This window comes from Rana temporaria, chromosome 5 (assembly GCF_905171775.1).
Source record: "Rana temporaria chromosome 5, aRanTem1.1, whole genome shotgun sequence".
Taxonomy (NCBI): domain Eukaryota; kingdom Metazoa; phylum Chordata; class Amphibia; order Anura; family Ranidae; genus Rana; species Rana temporaria.
In genome coordinates this window covers 362,666,886-362,689,205 of record NC_053493.1, presented here as the reverse complement: position 1 = coordinate 362,689,205, position 22,320 = coordinate 362,666,886, and the positions used below count along the sequence as shown (strand labels likewise).

Here is a 22,320-nt window from a genome sequence, read left to right as displayed (position 1 = left end):
AGTTAATCCAGTTCCTGGGATTCAATGACTCAAACTGCAACACTTTTAATTGAGACACATAATTAGATGGATTTTGTAACAGCTACAGCTGTATGTAACTTGTGTAATACTTTACAGTTATATTTGCTCCTAAAATATACTTTACAGAAATATTTTCATTAGTTATTGCTTCCTAATCTTAGCTGTGTTGTTTTGGCCTTTTAAATGGATCTCCAAATTTAAGCGGAGTCACAAAGGGAAGGCTAAACATTGTAATGCCTCGTACACACGACCGTTTTTCCTGTCAGGAAAACTGCCATGACAGCTTTTGGAAGGGAAAACCGGGCGTGTGTATGCTCCATGGCAGTTTTACCGACAGGAAATCCGCCGGAAATCCCAGCAGGAAAAATTAGAACATGTTCTCTTTTTTCCTGCTGGGATTCCTGGTGCTTTTTAAGCCGGCAGTTTACCTTTTCGGGAAAACCTGCGGTGGAGCATACACACGGCCGGGTTTCCTGACCAAAGCTCTTATGACAGTTTTCCTGCCGGGCAACCCGGCCGTGTGTAGGGGGAAAAAGCTACCGAGCAGGTTCTCGGTTTTCCCGGCTTTTTACCGCCAGAAAAACTGATCGTGTGTACAAGGCATTACCTTTAGAGGTAGTCAGTAGTTATACTCAAAGAAGTAATTTCCCTCTAGGTGACCTGTGTGTGGTCCTATTTATGACACTGTGCTGTCACTGATGGTTGCTTACGTATACCAGCAATCAGAAATGATCCAGCATGGTTCCTGATAATATGATCACCATGACAGCCCATAGTAATTATTTGAGGATTATTCACAAACCAACCAGCCAGTTTCAGTTATCAATATGGCTCGCAACTAAGTATTGGAAGGAAGGAATGAAGGCTCGAATCTGGAAGGAAGCTATCAGTGGGCAGGCCAATCGGCTGTGGCCAGGGCATTGCCCGCTCCACACACAGCTTTCTTCTGGGTTTGGTCAAACATGGGTTCAGACAGAACTCACAACTGAAGCTATTAGGCTGTGGATAACATATGGACAAAATTATTAAAGCTAAACTTCATATTTTCATACGCTTTACATAGCCCAGCTTGGGCCTCACTAACACGTGAGGCCGCTGGATGTGTGGTATAAACTGTATGTAGCTGTGGCTCTACACAGCATACCGCACTGTGTTCCGGGTTCTAGCCGAGACTTCCAGGCTCATACCTGGACCACAGTAGAGTCTATCACATCGGCGCTCACACATTCAGAGAAAGCGATGTACAGTGCCTTGAAAAAGCATTCATACCCCTTGTTATAAAACAAAAATGTAAATGTATTTTATTGGGATTTTATGTGATAGCCAAACACAAAGTGGCACATAATTGTGAAGTGGAAGGAAAATTATAAAAAAGGTTTTCAATTTTTTTTTACAAATAAATATGTGAAAAGTGTGGCGTGCATTTGTATTCAGCCCTTAATACTTTGTAGAACCTTCTTTCACTGCAATTACAGCTGTAGGGCTTTTTGGGGATGTCTCTACCAGCTTTGCACATCTAGAGAGTGACATTTTTTGCCCATTCTTCTGTGCAAAATAGCTCAAGTTGTGTCAGATTGGATGGAGCAATTTGCTTTTAACAGCAATTTTAAAGTCTGGACTGATTGGGCCATTCTAACACATGAATATGCTTTGATCTAAATCATTCCATTGTAGCTCTGGCTGTATGTTTAGGGTCGTTGTCCTGCTGGAAGGTGAACCTCTGCCCCAGTCTCAAGTCTTTTGCAGACTCTAACATGTTTTCTTCTAAGATTGCCCTGTATTTGGCTCCATCCATCTTCCCATCAACTCTGACCAGCTTCCCTGTCCCTGCTGAAGAAAAGCATCCCCAAATTATAATTTTGCCATCACCATGTTTTACGGTGGGGATGGGGTGTTCAGGGTGATGTGCAGTGTTAGTGTTCCGCCACACATAGCGTTTTGCTTTTAGGCCAAAAAGTTCAATTTTGGTCTCATCTAATCAGAGCACCTTCTTCCACATGTTTGCTGTCTCCCTCACATGGCTTCTCGTGAACTGCAAATGGGACTTCTTATGGCTTTCTTTCAACAATAGCTTTCACTAAGGTTCTCTAACAAACCTCTGAGGGCTTCGCAGAACAGCTGTATTTATAAGGAGATTACATTTACACACAGGTGGACTCTATTTACTCATTAATTAGGTGAATTCTGGAGGCAATTGGTTCCACTAGATTTTAGTTAGGGGTATCAGAGAAGAGGGGGCTGAATACAAATGCACACCACACTGTTTAGATATTAATTTGTTAAACATTTTGAAAACAATTTATAATTTTTTCCTTTATATCACAATTATGTGCCACTTTGTGTTGGTCTAACACATAAAAACCCAATAAAATAAAATTTGCGTTTTTGGTTGTAACATGACAAAATGTGGAAAATTTCAAGATTCAAGGCATTGTATTTTATCAATGAATAACAAGCTTTTTCTGATTGATTGAACATAGAGTTCTGTGTTTACAAAAACAGGAAGAAAAACAGCCAGATAGTAAAAGTAAAATCAGCACACATTACACATTGTTAGGCACAGTTAAAGGAGTTGTAAAGGATTTTTTTTTCACCTTAATGCAATCTATGCATTAAGGTGAAAAAACATCTGATGACCCCCCCCAAAGCCCCCGTTTTACTTACCTGACCCCTTGAAAGTCCTGTGCTCGTTCCAGAGATCCTCTTCGCCGCTCAGCCTGGCCGCTGATTGGCTAGAGTGGATGGATTGAGAGCAGCGCAGCCATTGGCTGGCGCTGCTGTCAATCCAATCACATCCGGTGCGCCGAGGGGCGGGGCCAAGTGATACAGTGAGCGGCTATGGCCGCTCGCTGTATCACGGGAGCACGCCCGCGAGGACTCATCACCATGCAAGCTCTCTCGCATGAATGTGATGAGTTCTTGTGGGGAGGACCAGAAACAGCTGTCGAGGGACCCCAGAAGACGTGGATCGGGGCCACTCTGTGCAAAACGAACTGCACATTGGAGGTAAGTATAACATGTTTGTTATTTTAAAGATTTGTTGTTTCCTTTAGTGACACTTTAACCCCTTGATTGCCTCTAGATGTTAACCTCTTCCCAGCATTGTCATTAGTGCTGTGTCAATCTACAGTATTTTCAGTGATCACTGTATTAGTGTCACTAGTGATGTCAATTAGTAACCCTCCAAGATAGTGTTTTTTAGTGCCAGATTGCCCGCCACTCTATCACAGTCACACTATAAATTGCTGATCATTGCCATTGCAGTATAGCATCTACTGTATAGCTGTGTAAATTCCAGTATATACATAATAGTTTGTAGACGCTATAACTGTTGCACAAACCAATTAATATACACTTTTTAGGATTTTTTTTTATACCAAAGACATGTAGCAAAATACATTTCGGTCTAAACTTATGAAATTAAATTTTTTATTTTATTGTATATGTTTTATAACAAAAGTAGAAAATATCTTTTTTTTTTCAAAATTATCAGTATTTTTTCATTTACATCACAGAACATAAAAAACAAGTGGTGATCAAATACCACCAAAAGATTTTCCTATTCATGTAAAAAAAATAAAAGGAAAACAAATTTGATTTGAATATAGTGTTCCATGACCGCACCATTGCCAATTATAGTATCGCAGTTCAGAATAGCAAAACGTCAATGGCCTGTTCATGAAGGGGGTAAAACCTTGCAGAGGTTAAGTAATTAAAACAGTGTAACGAATAAAATTCTTATATGCATAAACATTTTTTTGGAAGATAAATTAATTAGGGCAAGTGTCAAATCTGCTAATCTCCCTATACAATTTAATTCCATGGGGATGCAAAAGCACCTAAAGCAGGTCAGTTGCGGGTCAATAATTTTAGAAGCAGCTCTAACCAATGTCAAAAGCATGCTGTATTTGCCCATAAAATCCAATCAACACTGGCTCTTAGAGAGTTACTAGCAATTTAATGACTGCATACTGATGCTGCTAAAACGGCTTCAATGACCTCTAGTCACAATGGGGTTAAATTATTACTCTATTCGGCAAATGATAAATCATAATTACAACTGCAAATGTGGAATCAGTGGAACACACTAATATACAATTATGGTTGGAATGGTAATTAATGTCCACGTACCAAGGATAAACCACACTGGGGGTAATGATAAATACAGTTTTTATTTCTCTATGTAGTATATATTTAAAAAAAAAAAAAAAAATATATATATATATATATATATATATATATATATATATATATATATATATATATATATATATATATATATACACACACACACACACACACACACACACACACTAATGACTTTGGGCCAAATTCTCAAAAGAGATACGCAGACTTAACTGCTGTTCAGCCTGCGTATCTCTGTGCCTAACTTTGGAAACGATTCTCAAAAGGCTTTTTCCAAAGTTAGGCAGAAAATCTGACATGTGTAAGACACTTACACGGTCAGATTTTAGGATGCAGTACCGCATCCGCCACTGGGGGCATTTCTCATTGAAATCCAGCTTTGCGTATGCAAATGAGGACTTAAGTAGATTTTCAAAGCATTTCAGCACTTTGATTTCTGCCTAAGTTCCGAATTTGCCGGCGCAAAATTAGGGCTGGGTTTACAATGTGGAAAGTTAGCCAAACCTTGTAAAGGCCCATTTCAGCGACGGCATTTGGTATGCATTCCTGAGGGAGAACTCCACGGCAATTTTTAAATTCAAAACCGGCATGGGTTCCCCCCCAGGAGCATACCAGGCCCTTAGGTCTGGTATGGGTTGTAAGGAGACCCCCCCACGCCGAAAAATTGACGTAGGGGGTCCCCCTACAATCCATACCAGACCCGTATCCAAAGCACGCTACCCGGCCGGCCAGGAATGGGAGTGGGGACGAGCGAGCGTCCCCCCCCCTCCTGAGCCGTGCCAGGCCGCATGCCCTCAACATGGGGGGGTTGGGTGCTCTGGGGCAGGGGGGCGCACTGCGGGCCCCCCCACCCCAGAGCACCCTGTCCCCATGTTGATGAGGACAGGACCTCTTCCCGACAACCCTTGCCATTGGTTGTCGGGGTCTGCGGGCGGAGGCTTATCGGAATCTGGGAGTCCCCTCAAATAAGGGGGCCCCCAGATACCGGCCCCCCACCCTAAGTGAATGGATATGGGGTACATCGTACCCCTATCCATTCACCTGGAGGCAAAAAGTAAAATGTAGTAAACACACAACACAAGGCTTTTTAAAATATTTTATTATTCTGCTCCGGATGCCCCCCCTGTCTTCGTTATTAGCTCTATTTCCAGGGGGGGCTTCTTCTTCCGCTCTCCGGGGGTCTTCTTCCACTCTCCGGGGGTCTTCCGCTCTCCGGGGGGGCTTCTCCGCTCTCCGGGGGGGCTTCTCCGCTCTCCGGGGGGGCTTCTCCGGACTCCGGGGGGCTTCTTCCATCTTCTCCCCTCTTCCGCTCTTGACTCGGCGAACCCCGGTTCTTCTGCAGCTCTCCGGTGCCTTCTTCTTCAGCGCTGGCTGCCTGCTATGTTTGTGTGTTAGCTCGATTTCAAACAGGCAGCCGGCGCGGTCTTCTGTGGCGTCAGGGTCTTCTGGTCTTCTGTTCTTCCGATGTTGTCTCGTCGCCTCTTGTCGCTGCAATGATGGAAGCGCGCCTTGCATCACATTTATATAGGCATCACCGTCCCATCATGCTCCGGCAGGTACCCACGTGGTGGGTGCCTACCCACGTGCACCCACCACGTGGGTACCTACCGGAGCATGATGGGACGGTGATGCCTATATAAATGTGATGCAAGGCGCGCTTCCATCATTACAGCGACAACAGGCGACGAGGCAACATCGGAAGAACAGAAGACCAGAAGACCCTGACGCCACAGAAGACCGCGCCGGCTGCCTGTTTGAAATCGAGCTAACACACAAACATAGCAGGCAGCCAGCGCTGAAGAAGAAGGCACCGGAGAGCTGCAGAAGAACCGGGGTTCGCCGAGTCAAGAGCGGAAGAGGGGAGAAGATGGAAGAAGCCCCCCGGAGTCCGGAGAAGCCCCCCCGGAGAGCGGAGAAGACCCCCGGAGAGCGGAGAAGACCCCCGGAGAGCGGAAGAAGAAGCCCCCCCTGGAAATAGAGCTAATAACGAAGACAGGGGGGGCATCCGGAGCAGAATAATAAAATATTTTAAAAAGCCTTGTGTTGTGTGTTTACTACATTTTACTTTTTGCCTCCAGGTGAATGGATAGGGGTACGATGTACCCCATATCCATTCACTTAGGGTGGGGGGCCGGTATCTGGGGGCCCCCTTATTTGAGGGGACTCCCAGATTCCGATAAGCCTCCGCCCGCAGACCCCGACAACCAATGGCAAGGGTTGTCGGGAAGAGGTCCTGTCCTCATCAACATGGGGACAGGGTGCTCTGGGGTGGGGGGGCCCGCAGTGCGCCCCCCTGCCCCAGAGCACCCAACCCCCCCATGTTGAGGGCATGCGGCCTGGCACGGCTCAGGAGGGGGGGGGACGCTCGCTCGTCCCCACTCCCATTCCTGGCCGGCCGGGTAGCGTGCTTTGGATACGGGTCTGGTATGGATTGTAGGGGGACCCCCTACGTCAATTTTTCGGCGTGGGGGGGTCTCCTTACAACCCATACCAGACCTAAGGGCCTGGTATGCTCCTGGGGGGGGAACCCATGCCGGTTTTTTCTTTGAAAATTGGCATGGAGTTCACCCTCAGGAATGCATGCTGAGCGACGCTGTCATTTTTTTTTATAATTATTTGTTTTCCCGGCGCGTCTTTTTTTTTCACCCGTCGCAACTTTAGTGTCCCGTCGAAATTCTCAAAGCCGACCGGCGTTAATTACGTTCGCGCGCTGCACGTCGGGAAAATGACGTCACACGCATGCGCAGTACGGCCGGCGCGGGAGCGCGCCTCATTTAAATTTTAAACGCCCCCAGGAGAGGAGGACCGCCTTACGACGGCGGCACTTAAGTTACACTGCGTGTAATTTCTACCTAAGTGCTTTGACGATCAGGTACTTAGGTAGAAATTTTAAGTCAGTGTAACTTAACTGCTGAAATTTAAGTTACGCACAGTTTTTGAGAATTTGGCCCTTTGTACTTAACTAAATACACAAATGGTGAACCAACAAAAACAATTATTGTTAATTATTTCTATTGCTTATATCTCCGAAAGTATCCTAAAGTGAGTTCCTGGCCGGTGTTAGCTATAGCGCTTATAAGTTGGACATACATGGGGAGTAAATGAAATAAAGAAATATTTTATTGATCACAATTTAGTATACAATGAACTGTATGTATTTATACTAATAACAGGTAGATTAATGTACTGTATATGCGAGACATTAATGAGAGATATGATGGTGATTTTCTTAATATGCAATATGTAGTACAATAATGTTTATTCTATATTATTTAAGTTTAGAAACAGCAACCTAGGGGATTCACACTGGGTCAATGGATGGGGATAATCCTACTGTGCACAGCCACCTATCTGTCCTTTATCCCTTTAGATTGTAATCTCTTTTGTGTAGTATTCTCATTCCTGGTGCTTTGTGTAGGTTATAATTTTATTTTCATCCTCTTTGGACTCATTTTGTACAAGACTGACATACATATATTTATCTGGAAGTAAAATGATTACCTGACTTAAAGTATTTTGAAAAAAGTATTATTACTGTTTGGTTTTTCATGAACATTTTACTATGATCCAAGCTGACCTCTGCCAGGAATCTCTGGCTATTTTTATATCACTCAGTCAGGGGAGATTATAATAAACCGCAGAGCTTAAAAGACGATTTTTCTTATTCTCCCAGAAAATAATCCAGGCCATCATTAAACAGAGACTAAACTATGCAAGTGAGACAAAATGGTAGTGGCTAAATGATGCAAAATAATGTGCTGCTTTGTTCCAAGATCCCAAAGCAATTGTTCATTCCTCTGCAGCAACTCCTTTATTAAGACCTGTACAAAGGAGCATGATTTCTGCGCCTAGGAGTCACAGATATTTGCGCACAGTCGTGGGTAGCAAAGTGGACCAATCAATGATAGGCTCACAAATGGTACGGCTGGATGCACATCACAGTGTATCTCTGATGCATGTGCACCCCTGGACGCAGACAGTTTGATCCCAGGGCCGCTAGTCTGTCCTTGTACAGGTGAAAATGCTCGGATGTGCATAGAGAAAACGGTGTGTTTGCCAGACCATCACTGATTTGTACAGGCTACTGCCCATCACTGTACACATACACAGAGGCAGCTCTCTAATTAGGCGGTCGTCTAAGGCCTCGCACCCACAGGGGCCTCGCGGCTGCCTAATTTGCCTGTGATTAATACTAATGTTGGCGTCATCGGATCTCTCTATTACCCCTCTCTCTTTCTCACCTCCCCCTCTCTCCCCCCTCTTGCATTGGTTGAATATGTCTGATGGGTGAGGAGGGTGCCCTGGAAGTGGTGTTGATGACTAGTGTGCTAGTTCCGTGCATTTTCCGCCGCCATTTTTCTTGCTTGAATTATTTTTCCCATTATGGGCATGAGTGGGGCCTCATGTCTAAGTTTTTCCTAGAGCCTCACAAAGCCTAGAGCCGCCTCTGCACATACAGGCCAACCACTGTAGACAAACAGACCCACCACTGTACACACACAGGGGCCCAACACTTGTAATTCTCAGGCGCAGAAGTCAGGCTCCTCTGTACACTGTACTGCCCACTGTACTGACTACTGTACTCTATGTCAATTGTTTTGCATGAAAAAATATTTATAATTCTGTTTGCAGCTTTTAGAATCATCTGCCTGCTCCTTTTTGCACGTTAAAGTAGCGTTAAGGCTGCATTCACACCTGTGCATATTGTGATGAACATGGTGTCAGACCCTGCCCACTTTCACCAACATGTGACAAATGGCTTGTCAATCTCACAGTGGCATGTTGTTACCGATACATGACCATGACACAAGATTTTTCAGCTTGCAGGACCACAATTTAGGTGGAAGCAGACAAAGCGCTTGCCACTGCTTTTAGTTAAAGGGGTTGTAAAGGTAATTTTTTTTCCTTAATAGCTTCCTTTACCTTAGTGCAGTCCTCCTTCACTTACCTCATCCTTCAATTTTGCTTTTAAATGTCCTTATTTCTTCTAAGAAATCCTCACTTTGTTAGCGGTGAAATGGGCTTTGGATTCTCTCCGGTACTACCTCGTGGGTAGACAGTTTGAACTGGTGACGGATCATGCCCCATTGAAGTGGATGGCACAGAACAAAGAGACCAATAGGAGAATAAATAGGTGGTTTCTGGCCCTCCAGGAATTTAGTTTTGTGGTAACGCATCGCCCCGGTACTAAAATGGGCAATGCAGATGGGTTGTCCCGAGTGCATGCCTGCCTAGCAACCTGTGTCCCAACCCTAGGGTTGAAACAAGAGGGGGGTATGTGACAGGAAGTCAGGTAAATATATGTGTGTTGTCACAGACTAAACATACATTTCTGCCTTGTTTAGACAATACACCAATTGTTATTAGGCGTTGGCTGCAAATGTAGCCAGAAATGGTCTAAGGGCGTTGGAAGACTTCAGTTGTTCAGAATGAGGCAATTAAGGCCTCTATAAGTAGTCCATAGGATTACCACTGATTTGCTGCATGCTGAGGCTTTCTGAGCGAAAGAGAGCAGTACTGAAAGTCTTCTGAGGAGGTGAGGAGAGGATTGATTTTTCTGTGTGATAAAAATCAAAAGACTATTGTTTTTCTGCTGTATGACCAGCACTGTCTACCCAGCAGTAGGCTGTGCTAGACTCCATAGATAGGTTCCTGTGTGGAAGGTAGACGCCCGAAGTGACCAGGTTTTATTTTATGTTTGATTTTGTTTATGCTGTTTGGATGCTTGCACTCGTTTCCAGCAAGATGGAAGAATAAACCCAAATCTTTGTTTTCAACCGTATTCGACTGCCTGTCTGTATAAATTCAGTGTGTGGTGAACACATCCAATATATATATATATATATATATATATATATCATACAATCCCATATATACAATCCTGTACCCACAGTTGATCCAAAGGAAGGCGAAAAACCCCCAGCAAAGCACGATCCAATTTGCTACAGCAGGGGGGAAATGTCTTCCTGTTTCCAAGAGAGGCAATAAGATATTTCCTGAATCAACTTTTCATATAAATGTTTGTACCTAGTTATATTCTGAACATTTAGGATAGAATCCAGGCCTTTTTAAGGCAATCTACTGAGCTGGCCAGAACCACATCTTGAGGCAGTCTATTCCACATATTCATAGCTCTTACTGTAAAGAAAGCTTTTCGTATGTGGAGATGAAATCTCTTTTCCTTCAGACATAAGGAGTGCCCTGTGTCCTCTGTGATGACCTTAAAGTGAATAACTCCACACCAAGTTTACTATATGGACCCTTTATGTATTTATACATGTTGACCACATTCCCCTAAATCTCGTCTTCTCAAGAGAATAAATTCAGTTCCTCTAATCTTTCCTCATAGCTGAGCTCCTCCATGCCTCTCATCAATTTGGTTGCCCTTCTCTGTATTTTCTCCAGTTCCCCCATATCCTTTTTATGAACTGGTGCCCAAAACTGAACTGTATATTCCAGATGAGGTCTTACTAATGATTTGTACAGGGGCAAAATGATATCTCTCGCTCTTGTGTCCATACCTCTCTTAATGCAAGAAATTACTTTGCTCGCTTTGGAAACCGCAGCTTGGCATTGCATATGATCCATCAAAACCCCAGATCCTTCTCTACCATTGATTCTCCCAGTTGTACTCCCACTAGTATGTATGATGCATGCATATTCTTAGCCCCCAAGTGCATAACTTTACATTTATCAACATTAAACCTAATTTGCCACATAGTTGCCCAATTAACCATTGAGGTTGGCTTGTAAGTTGGAGACATCTTGTAAGGTCGTTATTCCACTGCATAGCTTAGTGTCATCTGCAAAGACTGAAATGGTACATATAGTATATCACCTTAACTATATACCGTAGCTGTTTGGCCGTAGTTGTTGTTCAACCTACCTTAGTTTTGAAGTCCATGTTAACAAGAATTTAAAAGTACAAATAATGTAACTTTAAAAAGTTTACTAGTGATTTTTGTCCACACTGTAGATCTTCTTTAAATTTCAGAGACAAACTCAGATTTAGTCCCATAAAAGACTAGACAAAGTATATCTAAAGAACATAAACGTGTCACATTTCGATAAAAAGCTGCTCCATCACCTAGATGTACTTTCTCAGACATGACACTGGCCTTTCTTCAATTTAAGCTTTTGAAGCTCTTGTCTATTAAACGCCGCAGTGTTCCCTCTCCTGCCTTATTGTTCCATAAGAATGATGTAGTGTGTTTTGCGCTGTCAATCAGAGAGTTCCATAACACAGACGCTCTGTGATGAGCTAGGTGTGAATGTGACAACATATTTATTGCAAGACTGCACTTTGTGTTCCCGTCTGTCATTCAATGTGCCGTTCTATTTTACGACATAGCAGAATGCACTGACCCTATCATTCTTCAAAATAATCCTTAATTATACCTCATAAAGCTTGGCAGAAAATAGTTTTTGTGAGCATGAAGACTCCTTAGACAGTGGTATAAAAAGGAGTTATTTTCTGCTACATTAAACAAATGTAAATGGCTTATTATGAATATAAAATTATAGATTTCAATGCAAGGATGCAAATCTATATTCCTGGCTTGGTTGCTGAAATGTGTCAGTTGTTTTCTGTAACTTTCATGATTCCCACTTTAATTGACTAGCTAATGTCTGTGATTGTCAGTGCGAGTCTCGCCTTCCATTTTCCTTGTAGATTTACAGCAGCAACAGCAACTTAATTTACTTCTCAGCCCAGTAATGGGTCATCAGTGCCAGGGAAGGCATATGCAGAAATAAACCTCAGTGCTATCTTGCACACCTCATTGACTTATTCTACAGAGACACACCCAAAGCTGCCAAATTATACAACTGTATTCATTTTTCAAAGTTAATAGTTAAAAATTCTCTGAAGGGCAGCAGCCATGATCATTGAACATGGTTGTATTTTCTGCACCATGAAGTACACAGATATCTCAAGCCAGGGATATCATTTTATCCATAGCAACTCCTACAGTTGATATAAAGCCAAGAAAAAATAGGGGTTCATAGGTAGTTGCTCCCTGGCTCCTGAGGCTTGAAATGTCCTTCAGTACCACTTTTGCATGTAAAGGATTTAGAGGGGAGGTTTACAATTGCAGTTGAATATACTGAAGGTATTGCATAGCACCCAACTCTCCCTCATTTGAAGAGGCTGTCTCTTTTTCAGAATCATATCTCTGTCCGGTACTCCTATGTCCAGATTTTGTCTCTGCTGCAATGGTCGAAATATAGGTATCATTTAACAGCCATAAGGGTTTTTAATACAGTCAGCATTATAGAGTATCGCACTAGCTATTTTCAAACACTGATCTAAATAAAACAAAGCTATGAAAGAAGCACCAGTGGATTGTGATTGTGGGTGATTGTAGGTGTGATAAGGATGTATCCATTGCCTAACTATTCTGTCCTAAAATGTGTCTTTCTTTCCCTTCTCAAAAGGTTTGGAGGTACAGGTTGCATACCCTTCCCCAAAATAAAGCCCACTTTGGAGTGCAATGACATAATTGTAGCAGAGGTGTGGGATCTAGTAAAGGTAGCCAAATGTTATAGATTTATTGGACTGGATTATCTAGTGTTTGATGATATCATGCCATGCTATGGGATCTACACTATACCCAGCAGATGGAAAGGCATGGTAAGAAACAGGGCTTTTTGTCTGGTGGAACGTGCCAGAATGACGTTCAGGCACCTCTGCCAGACACAGTGTGGGAGCAAAACCTTCTCTCTGAGTCACTGTATACTGTACTGTATCTGTACAAAGCAGGGGGACCACGGACTGAGCATAAGGCAATACAGCTCAGAACACCAGTACCAGCCTGAAAGAGCGGAAAACAGAGTGCACTTCGGTGCACCTTTCCCTGCAGACTGGAAGGTCAGTTTGGTGGCAGTCAGCGCAGCTGTATGGAAGAGCTGCGGATCGATTAAGTAAGTAGCCTGTCCTCCGGACTGACTTTGCTTATTGCTCACTGTGGTCTGTGGAGAGAAGTTTTTAGACATTTTAAGGTAAAGTAATTGACAATGCTGCTGATTAGGGCTGTGCTGCTGATTGACGGTCTCTTTGCTGGATGGAGATGTCTCTCTTTGTTGGGTGGGGATGCCTCTTTGCTGGATGGGCATGCCTCTTTGCTGGATGGGGCCATCTCTTCATTTTACTGCATTGCTTTTTACTAACAAATTGCTTGTTAATTGCAAATTACTTATATATTATACTTGGTTCCCTGTCCTCTAAAGGGGGTGGTTCTAGAGGTAGGTAGGAGGTGGAGATACAGTAAGCATGACCTAGAGGTGGGGGGTGAAGTTCCTGCACCTTTTCTCTGAGAATAAAAAGCCCTGGTAGGAAGTGTTTCCAGCAGTGTAGTGCCCCATTTACCAGATTGCCCTTTAATCTTCTGCCAATATTAGCTGCTGCCTGGTGCCAAAAATATTACATTGATGAAGAGTTTTCAATTCTATTCTGCGCAATTAGCGAGGGTTTCTTTAGTCCCTTGGCCTGCTGGGAGAGCCTATTTATTTGGGTGGAGTCAGGTGATCATGGTTCTGTGCCACCTGAACGGCTGTCTGGCTGGACGTGTGGTAGGCTTCTCAGGGCTACTAGGCAAGAAGCCTGATGGTCATCCCAGGGACATCTGGCTGCTAGGCTGTCTGAGGCCTATCCAGATGCAGGAGAATCAGCGCAGGGCTTGGACTGAAGAATTGGAGTCCAACTGAGAGTAACTGTTTCTGTCGGACTGGGAACCAGTTGTGGTTGGAGGTAGAGGAGAAGCTGTCGCCACTAAGGGACCATCCACCTTGTTACCAGAGAACACTGAGTAATCTGGAGCCAGTACCAGAGCAGTCTTCTCACCAACTAAAAAAGTGGGAAAACTTCAGCAAGTGCCAAGCCAGGGACCCAGCGGGTCAGCAGGGGTGACACTTGAAGAGTATCTGTGAGTGCCAATCTAGGGACCCAGCAGGGAAGCGGGGGTGACGCTTGAGGAAGATACTGAGTAATGGAAGTGGAAGAGCTCAGGGGATCCAGTGGCGATTGAGACTAATGCCGCGTACAAACGATCATTTTTCGGCATGAAAAAAAAACGAAGTTTTTCGGCATGTAGAAAAAATAAAGTTTTTCCAACTTCATCATTAAAACGATGTTGCCCACACACCATCGTTTATAAAAAAAATGCTCTAGCAAAGCGCGTGACGTACAACGGCACTATAAAGGGGAAGTTCCATGCGGATGACGCCACCCTTGGGACTGCTTTAGCTGATTCCGTGTTAGTAAAAGACGATTCACGCTTTTCTGTCTGTTACAGCGTGATAATTATGCTTACTCCATTATGAACGGTAGTTTTACCATAACGAGCGCTCCCATCTCATAACTTGCTTCTGAGCATGCGCGGGTTTTTAACGTCCTTTTAGCCCACACACGATAATTTTTTACAACCTGAAAAACGACATTGTTTAAAACGTCGTTAAAAAATGCAGCATGTTCGAAAAAAAAAAATGTGTTTTTCAGAACACGAAAAATTATGTGAAGCCCACACACGATCATTTTAAATTACATTTTTTAATGCCGAAAAATGATCGTGTGTACGCGGCATGAGAGTCTAATGAGAGACTGAGAGCTTACTGAGTGAAGATCTTCAGTGAGCGACTGTAGCATGCAAGGAGAACTATTCATATACACATATACTATGTGTTACCAATAGCTAAGTAACATTACCGTTAGTGACTGTTACAAGATTTATTGCCATAGAAAACAGTGGTCCTACCTATAATGAAGTGGTGTCCAGCTGGAGGCCTTCCACGGTATAGCTCTCTCCCTTTAGAAGTCTGGGAGTCTGCCAATTATCATTGCATCTACTTAAGGGTGTCATGGTCCTAACCCGCCCTCCCACAGTTCTTGTTCAAGAGACAATAAATCTCTTTGCATTCAAAAAGTTTCTGGCGCCCATTACTTCAGCTTGAATTACACCCACCATGCCTTGTAACCCACTCTACCAAGAAGGATGTCAGCTCTGTCTGACTCTGGAGGTCACCATTAGGCCTCTAGAGGTCCGGGACCTCCCTACATAACTAAATGCTACAGATAATGAGAAATACAAAGTACAGAACAATTGTGCAGTGTAGTTTCATTTAAGGCAAAGAATAAAGTACAAAGTGCATTAATCAATATTATTCAGAAGTCATCATTAAATGATCTGCCTGCAATCCACTGAAATCTTATTGGCTAAAGTAGCTAACCACATTTTTGCATCATGATTGCTTTGCGCACTGTTTTATGAGAAAGCCTTAATGTTTTATATAAAAAGTATATAAAATTTATTGTAGAAAATGACACAGTATTATATTTTAAAGCACTGCTCACCTGGAACACCAGCTTGCATCCAGAAACTAATGTCTGTTCCTTCTGCAGGGTCATACAGTTTGGTTATATTGATAGGTGCCAGCAGCTGCATGACTTCTGACATGATGGTTCGGGCTTCTGGCTTTCCAGAAAACTGTATACCGAGAGGCATAAATGTTCCCGAATCAGACTCCATCACCAGGTCCATGTTTCCAATGTCTTTCTGTCACATAAAAAACAAAAAACACATATTCACAAGAGGGTCAAATAAAATCTAAACTACAATAAAGTCAACCTTATTAGAAAATATGCTATAAAAACTATTTCTGCTTATTATTTTTATTTCACTTTTTTTTTGGGACTTTGACTATAAAAAAAACTTTCCCATGGCACTCTACAATATGACCTTTGGTTTATGTTGCTTAGCAGACTGAAATCTGAGCCCTCCAATGCAATATTAATCACTGTTACCAATCAGATACAAACTCTTGAAAATGGTGGTTTCATAATGACCTTTTTAGTTTATGAAAATATAAATAACAGGTTTTAACCTTTTATCATTGGTAGTGGTATTGGTGACTCAAAGTGATCTTATCACTGGTATCAGATCACCCAGACTTCAGGTCTCCATTTTTTTCATTCAGATCGAAAGTGCAGCTAAACAAACAGCCCAGACCAGTGTCTCACAACCCTTTTTCAGTCAAGGCACCATTTAGAATTCTGCTCAATTTGAGGCTCCCTATTCTAAAATGTAAAAAATTAAATGCATTGTTTTCTCAGCAGCATCCACACACGTGGGTCACCCAACATTACAAGCGATTTATTCCTTCACCTTTGAAAACTGGTATAGACTAGTATTTTAGTGTTTCTTTTCTCTCTATTTCTCTGCTATGCCCCGTACACATGATCCGAAAATCATACGAAAAATGCAGTTTTCGAAGCAATCGTATGATAATCAGATCATTGGTACAGAGCTTTCGAGAGCCGATCATGACAGTTCATCCAATATTATTCTATCGGACATGCACGGAGATCGTACGATTTTCATTTAATCAGTACAGCTGTCGTTTAAATATGCAATACAAATGCATTACAACACATGACATCACTTCCAAATTTTTATTCTGTCGTACGAGAATTTTCGTGACTTTAGTAAATTCATCCGATAATCTCATTGTGTGTATGGGGCTTAATGTGACCCCAGTGCTGATAGAAAGGGGCAGGAGAGGGGGCAAGAAAGGATGTGGTGTAGGAGCCCAACATCCTCCTTATCAAGTGATATTGTCATTGGTGGTTAGAGCCGGTTCACACTGGGGCGGCACGACTTTGGGGGTGACTCGGCAAGTCGTCCTGAAGACGACTTCAGAGGCGATTAGCAAAATGACTTCTGTATAGAAATCAATGCAAATCGCCCCGAGTCTCCCCCGAAGTCGTACAAGAACCTTTTTCTAAGTCGGAGCGACTTGCGTCGCTCCTATTAGACCGGTTCTGGTGAATAGAATGGGACGTGACTTGTCAGGCGGCTGATTCGCCTGGCGAGTCGCCCCACTGTGAACCGGCTCTTAGGATTGCCAGTGTCTGGCCTGCATGGTGCCCAATGCTGCACAATAAAAACCTGTGGCATAGTGTAAGAAAAAGGACGCTTGATCCACTTACTGGCTTGTTTACAATATGGGGGAAATTTGTGGTGATTTTTAAGCATTTTGCCAAAGTACCCTCCCTTGAAGAACCCAGAAGACACCCTGGTTGAAAAAACTGAAAGCTGGCCCAGACTGAATCCAGATTCTCTCAGTCTGGCATGGTGAATCTCAGTGCAGTTACTGGTTAGGGCCCATGCGTTAGCTCACTGTGATGCCATTCATTTCCAATAGTGTTCTAAGGCACTAAGGCTCGAACACACGTGCGTTGCAGCACACCAGCACTACTATGCACTGCACAGCTTGCCTGACTTTTGATCTATTCAAATTGTTGTGTGCATTAACAAACCAACTGGATATGAATGGGCCTTTAATGTTAAAGTTCTGAATTTAAGGATCTTTGACCTACTAAATACATAGTTCTTGTTTTAAAGAGATGCTTCACTGACTTCACAGTGTACTGTGGCTTGAATTCTGTGTTTGAGGTTAGTCTGACAACCTGTCCGTGGCCCCTAGGCCCAAAAAAACAACAATGTTGCTTCCACCAGTCCACAAAATGTTGTGCCATTTCTATTTAGTCCAGTCAATGTGTTCTTTGGCAAATTGTAACCTCTTCAGCTTTTCAAAAATGGGACTTTGAGGGGACTTCTCTCCGATAGCTTGGCTTCACATCGGCACCTATTAATTGTTACAGTACTCACAGGTAACTTTAGACCTTCTTTGATCACCCTGGAGCTGATCATTGGCTGAGTCTGCCATTTTGGCTATTTTTTGATCCATTCGAATGGTAGTGTTTGTAGCTGCTCACTTTAAAAAAAAAAATGACACAGCTGGACATCCGCTTTAAATAAGGGCCACTTTTTTTTTTTACAGACTGAATGACCTCACTAATTGAGCTCCACACTGCTATTATTTTGAACACGCCCCTTTCAATGAATGACTCAATTACACAAAATTAGCAGCATGCATGTCATGACTCTTGGGTCTGTTGGTTTTCTATTACTCTACTGCACCTACTAGTAAATGAGTTATCATGTAGAAATATAATCGATACCAAAAGCAGTTATTGATTTGGTTAGTGATGTTGAACTGCTAATATTTTGAACACAACTGTATGTGCAGAAGCTTCTAGATGCCTGAGCTTTAAAGGGGTTGTAAAGGTAAAATATTTTTTTTCCTAAATAGCTTCCTTTACCTTAGTGCAGTCCTCCTTCACTTACCTCATCCTTAAATTTTGCTTTTAAATGTCCTTATTTCTTCTGAGAAATCCTCACTTCCTTTTCTTCTGTCTGTAACTACACACCGTAATGCAAGGCTTTCTCCCTGGTGTGGAGTGTCGTGCTCGCCCCCTACCTTAAGGGGACGAGCAGGAGAGTCAGGACACTCTCTACAGTTCAGATAGAGAAAGGAGCTGTGTGTTAGTGGGCGTCCTGACTCTCCTGTAGCCCAAGGGAGGGGGCGAGCATGACACTCCACACCAGGGAGAAAGCCTTGCATTACTGTGTGGAGTAATGGAAGCCATTTAGGGGAAAAAAATGTACCTTTACAACCCCTTTAAATTTGCTAGTAGATTTTATTCTTAAATTACAGTATCACTTTAAATGCAACAACGTCATAAGTATAGCTCTACTATAACTTCAGATTTTAATATTCCTAACAATTCAAAGTGTGCATGGCCTGTACCACACAATGAGAAACAGATTTTTGCAAATGTCCAGATTTTCAGTGAAGTCTTTTTGGAAAGTGTAGGGATGTTATGGGAAAAAAACTTGAGCTTTTTTTATTAAGAAGGACATGGTTTAGAGTTCTAAACAAGCACTTAAAGCCTTGAATTGGATCAATCTATCTCTACAAATCCAGTTGCCATTTAAGATTGTTAAAAAAAAAAAAAAAGACAACCATCAAAAATCAGATCAATAGCTTTCACAGTACTAGAATGACATATACCATTTAGAAAGCCCTACAGCCTAAGGATTTGCAATCTTCAGAAACATAACCAGTTATTTAAAGTTCCACTTGTGCTTTAAAGTTACAAAAAAAAAAAAATGTCAGAACATGTTTGCTGTCCAAAGTGAACTAATGGCAAAAGAGCCGTAGTATTCTCTATAATTACCATCTACACCTCCCTGGCAATCCTGTGCAACTATTTACACAATTGCTTCTTGATTGCTCCTTTAACCTATCCCTATATAAATTGTAAAATCCTTTGTGTGTCATGTGAGTGTGTAATTTAAAGTCAGATCACTAAATCACGTCTCAGCCATTCCATGAAAAGCGTTCTCTACTGGAAATCAGGGAAAGTATTTTCTAGCTGTGTATGTACTCTGGCCTATTCTGATTTTTTTTTATTCAGCTTGGAAATGTAAGCATGATTTTTAATATATTTCATATGCAATTGGTGATATACTAATACTAGTACTGGTGATATACAAAAAAACATACATTGTTTATCTATGTGAGGTTAAATGCAATCCGTCACCAAGAAAGGAGCGTTTGGATATGGATAGTCAGTCATATACATTAATAAGCAGTCATATTAGAGCTGTCTCATGGGTCTGCTTTGTCAGTTTCTGCTCTAAAAGGAAGAGCTCTAGTTACATCTGATCGATGCAGGAACAAAGATTGTCTCTGGACAGCCGCACTCTGAACAAATTGCAGCCTTTATTAAAAGAAGGACAGCACTACAAGTCACAGCAAAATAAAATCTGACTGCAAACGCATTTCGCACTCAAACTAGTGCTTAGTCATAGCTAAAAGCTATGACTAAGCACTAATTTCAGTGCGAAACACGTCAGCAGTCAGGTTTTATTTTCTTTTGCTGTGACTTGTAGTGCTGTCCTTCTTTTAATAAAGGCTGTCCAGAGACCATCTTTTTTCCTGCTTTGCTAAGTGCATTGCCTGCAACTGAGTTATCTGCAGCGGAGCATATTCGTTTGGGTTCCCACCTGGAGCGGCAACTCCCTTTTCCCCTACATCTGATCGATGTCTGAATAATGAAGTATTTCCACTCATGGCCAACAGCCCAACATACACTATATTACCAAAAGTATTGGGGCGCTTGCCTTTACAGGCACATGAACTTTAATGGTATTCCAGTCTTCGTCCGTAGGGTTCAATATGGAGATGGCCCACCCTTTGCAGCTATAACAGCTTCAACTCTTCTGGGAAGGCTGTGCACAAGGTTTAGGAGTGTGTCTATGGGAATGTTTGACCATTCTTCCAGAAGCACATTTGTGAGGTCAGGAACTGAAGTGGACGAGACTGCCTGGGTCACAGTCTGCACTCTTAATTTGTCCCAAAGGTGTTCTATCGGGTTGAAGTCAAGACTCTGTGCAGGTCAGTCAAATTTCTCCACCCCAAACCTGCTCATCCATGTCTTTATGGCCCTTGCTATGTCCACTGGTCCAAATCATTTGGTGGAGGGGAGTTTATGGTGTGGGGTTGTTTTCAGAGTTGGACTTGGCCCCTTTGGGGGAACAGTTTGGTGATGGCACCTTCTTGTTCCAACATGACTGCGCACCAGTGCAAAAAGCAAGGTCCATAAAGACATGGATGAGCGGGTTTGGGGTGGAGGAACTTGACTGACCTGCACCTCAAAGAGAGCAAAGACTGAGAATCAGGCCTTCTTTCCGACATCAGTGCCTGATCTAACAAATGCGCTTCTGGAAGAATGGTCAAATATTCCCATAGACACACTCCTAAACCTTGTGGACAGCCTTCCCAGAAGAGTTGAAGCTGTTTTAGCTGCAAACGGTGGGACAACTCAATATTGGCACCCCAATACATTTGGTAATAAAGTGCATCTTATTTCACTGACCCACTGGACAAATGCACCCAAGTCCTAGCACTGAAATGATAACTTGCTTCGAAATGCATATCACACAGCTGCCGAGTGTTGAAGCCAAGGTTTTCAGCAATTAAGAGGCAACAGGTTGCCCATACTTGGCATAAGGTTAACTAAAAATAAAGTTAAAGATGTACAGTGCAGTGATAGTGCTGCTCAGGTAATGTGACTATTAACAATCCTCAACCAATAATGCACAATTAATATCAAAAGTGTCAAGTGTACAAATTCTTAGTGCAAACATCTTATAAAGTCCAAATCAGAAAAAAAGAAAGGAAAAAGACAAGTAGAAGAAATCCCAAAAGTCCAAAATAAATATTCCAGTGTGGCTTCTTCTCAAAAGAAAAACAGGACATAAAGGGGGAAAGGTTGAGACTTTGTGTGAGGTGTATGTGATGGAACCAAAACATGATCATATGGGTATAGATAAATAACATTTATTAAATACACCAATGGTTAACATTTCATAAAACAATGTAATTTGCATATTAGCTAAAAAATTCATTACGCTGATAACATTGTATAGCAATACAGCGCATGAAACTTGTTTTTTTACATGCATGGTCCCCCATATAATGGATAGAAGAGGTCACAATATAAAATTTAAAAATTATTGAAATATGTTAGATGCATCATAAATAATCTCAACGCGTTTCATGGGCTTATACCCACTCATCAGGAGCACAATGCATCAAATTCTAAAAGAAAGGGAACAGAAAAACCCATGATACAATGTAACTATCCGTATGGGGAAGATAGAGATGAATAAGAATCATAACTGTCCATGCCTACTCAATACTCACTTATGACTGTGTGAAACCATATTCCAGGGGTCAGCCAAGGAAGTCTCGCCCGGTGGGGGTGAAGAGGGCAACCAAGGAAAAACTGGGAACAAATGCCTGGTTCCCCCAGAGTGTCCTAGGTAAAAGGTATTTGTGTTGTGGTTGGGATACTATGAAGTAAAGAATTAATTGTTTGAATGATGTGTAACCATCAGAATGAATGAATGAAAAACTTATATAGCGCGGCACATGCGAACTGAATCGCCTCTGGGCGCTGGTTGTTTGTGTCTCATGCCATCAGAAAAGCAGGGTTTTGATCTGCCTTCTGAAAGACAGGTGGTTTTGCTCCAACCGAATGCTGGTTGGTAAAGCATTCCAAAGCCTGGGGCCCTGGAAAGCAAACCTTCTTTCTCCTTTGGACTTGTATTTGGTTTTTGGAACCTTGACCAGATTTTGGTCGGTGGATCGCAGAATGCGGTTGCAATTGTGCGGTTTGATCTTGTCGCATAGATATCTTGGAGCCTTCCCATGGATGCACTTATGTGTCAGGCAGAGTGCTTTGAA

The 22,320-nt window shown here is 42.5% G+C and overlaps 1 protein-coding gene across 5 annotated transcripts in view; it reads right to left on the bottom strand.

Moving 5' to 3' along the window:
* The window catches only part of CPQ (carboxypeptidase Q), a 540,701-nt gene that overhangs the window by 41,314 nt on the left and 477,067 nt on the right, over positions 1-22,320 (bottom strand). For all 5 annotated transcript variants that reach the window (XM_040354748.1, XM_040354747.1, XM_040354749.1 and 2 more), the window contains exon 7: positions 15,515-15,716. In XM_040354748.1, coding sequence (XP_040210682.1) covers positions 15,515-15,716 — 202 coding nt within the window. The remainder of the gene's footprint in view (positions 1-15,514; positions 15,717-22,320) is intronic.